Source organism: Habropoda laboriosa, unplaced genomic scaffold (assembly GCF_001263275.1).
Source record: "Habropoda laboriosa isolate 0110345459 unplaced genomic scaffold, ASM126327v1 scaffold129, whole genome shotgun sequence".
Classification (NCBI taxonomy): Eukaryota; Metazoa; Arthropoda; class Insecta; order Hymenoptera; family Apidae; genus Habropoda; species Habropoda laboriosa.
In genome coordinates this window covers 532,791-534,818 of record NW_017100255.1, presented here as the reverse complement: position 1 = coordinate 534,818, position 2,028 = coordinate 532,791, and the positions used below count along the sequence as shown (strand labels likewise).

At 29.1% G+C, this 2,028-nt stretch overlaps 1 protein-coding gene across 1 annotated transcript in view; it reads left to right on the top strand.

Moving 5' to 3' along the window:
• The first annotated feature begins 398 nt into the window (after positions 1–398).
• The window catches only part of LOC108572527 (26S protease regulatory subunit 8-like), a 1,735-nt gene continuing 105 nt past the window's right edge, over positions 399–2,028 (top strand). The window contains 7 exon segments of the mRNA XM_017934778.1: positions 399–551; positions 620–764; positions 858–1,268; positions 1,363–1,589; positions 1,652–1,927; positions 2,004–2,026; position 2,028. The exon segment at position 2,028 is cut by the window's right edge and continues 105 nt beyond it. Coding sequence (XP_017790267.1) covers positions 534–551; positions 620–764; positions 858–1,268; positions 1,363–1,589; positions 1,652–1,927; positions 2,004–2,026; position 2,028 — 1,101 coding nt within the window. The 5' untranslated portion in view covers positions 399–533.

The window sequence follows — 2,028 nt, the reverse complement described above, 5'->3', positions numbered from 1 at the left end:
TAGACATTTTAATAAAATATAATGATTATTATGTTAAATCACCTAGAATGAAAAGTAACCACGGGAATGTAAATAAAATATATAAGTAATGGCATAATTTTATGAAATTATAAATGTTAGTATACCGTGTATAGTCAAGGGTTGTTTGCAATGTGCGAATATATTTAATGAATTGTCATTAAAATACTTCATGGTTTGTATTAAATAAATGGTAAAGAGTTTAATCTATTTTATTTTCATAATTAACTATTATGAAATTTTTTGGAACTTTTTACTAAAGCTTTTATAATCGATATAAAGTAAATATATTAATCGATATGAAATCAACTCTCGATAATATTATATCAATCAATCGACTTCTAACTTGAGATAGAGTATCTGTATGTACAGTAGTATCAATGACAAGCAATTCTTATAGTAACATCACGTATAACTGCTAAGTTTAAAATTTTACTTTCCACTTATTTTCATAAGTAAATGGCAATATAAAAGCAATTATTATTTATAATTGTTCATAAATAGTGGGTGCAACAATGACGCTCACAAATAAGGTAAGTGATCCAACCTAAACTCTTTATATATTATTTTACATTGGTCTTTATTCTTTCCGATATTATAGATGGAAATAGATGAGAAAATTGCGAAAGGAGAAGGTTTTAAACCCTATTATATTACTAAAATCGAAGAACTACAGTTAATTGTAGCTGAAAAGAGTCAAAATTTAAGGAGGTTACAAGCACAACGTAATGAGCTTAATGCAAAAGGTATGGCATTCTATAATCATACTTTTATATGTTCCATTAATATTTATCTACATTTGATATATATTGCAAAACAAAATTTGTTTCTTTTTTTAGTACGTATGTTGCGAGAAGAATTACAACTTCTCCAGGAACAAGGATCATATGTTGGAGAAGTTGTTAAGCCAATGGATAAAAAGAAAGTCTTAGTTAAAGTACATCCTGAGGGTAAATTTGTGGTGGATATTGATAAAAATATTGATATTAATGATGTAACACCAAATTCAAGAGTTGCATTACGCAATGAAAGTTACACATTGCATAAAATTTTGCCAAACAAAGTTGATCCACTTGTTTCTCTTATGATGGTGGAAAAAGTACCAGATTCTACATATGAAATGGTTGGTGGCTTAGATAAACAAATTAAGGAAATCAAAGAAGTTATTGAATTACCTGTGAAACATCCTGAATTATTTGATGCTCTTGGAATTGCTCAACCTAAAGGAGTACTCTTATATGGGCCACCAGGTAAAAAATAATATGAAGAAATCTTAAAATTTACATTTCGTGTTTCTTTTTATCAAGAATTTATATCATTAATAAATTTGTCATTTACATTCAGGCACAGGAAAAACACTGTTAGCAAGAGCAGTTGCTCATCATACTGAATGTACTTTTATTCGTGTATCTGGTTCTGAACTAGTACAAAAATTCATTGGTGAAGGTTCACGAATGGTTCGTGAGCTTTTTGTAATGGCAAGGGAACATGCACCATCTATAATATTCATGGATGAAATAGATTCAATTGGAAGTTCGCGCATTGAATCTGGATCTGGAGGGGATAGTGAAGTATGTTTCTTCATCTTGATTTGGAAATTTCAATTTTTATTAACATTTTACATTATAATTAGGTTCAACGAACTATGCTTGAATTACTTAATCAATTGGATGGTTTTGAAGCAACAAAAAATATAAAAGTTATTATGGCTACAAACAGAATTGACATATTAGATCCAGCGTTATTGAGACCAGGACGTATAGATCGCAAAATCGAATTTCCACCTCCAAATGAAGAAGCACGACTTGATATTTTAAAAATTCACTCCAGGAAAATGAATTTAACTCGTGGCATAAATTTAAGAAAAATTGCAGAACTTATGCCTGGTGCATCAGGTGCAGAAGTCAAGGTATTTAATATACTATTTACAGATATAATAAAACATTTTTGAGTATCAAAATTATTTATTCTACTTCTTTATTTAGGGTGTATGTACAGAAGCTGGCATGT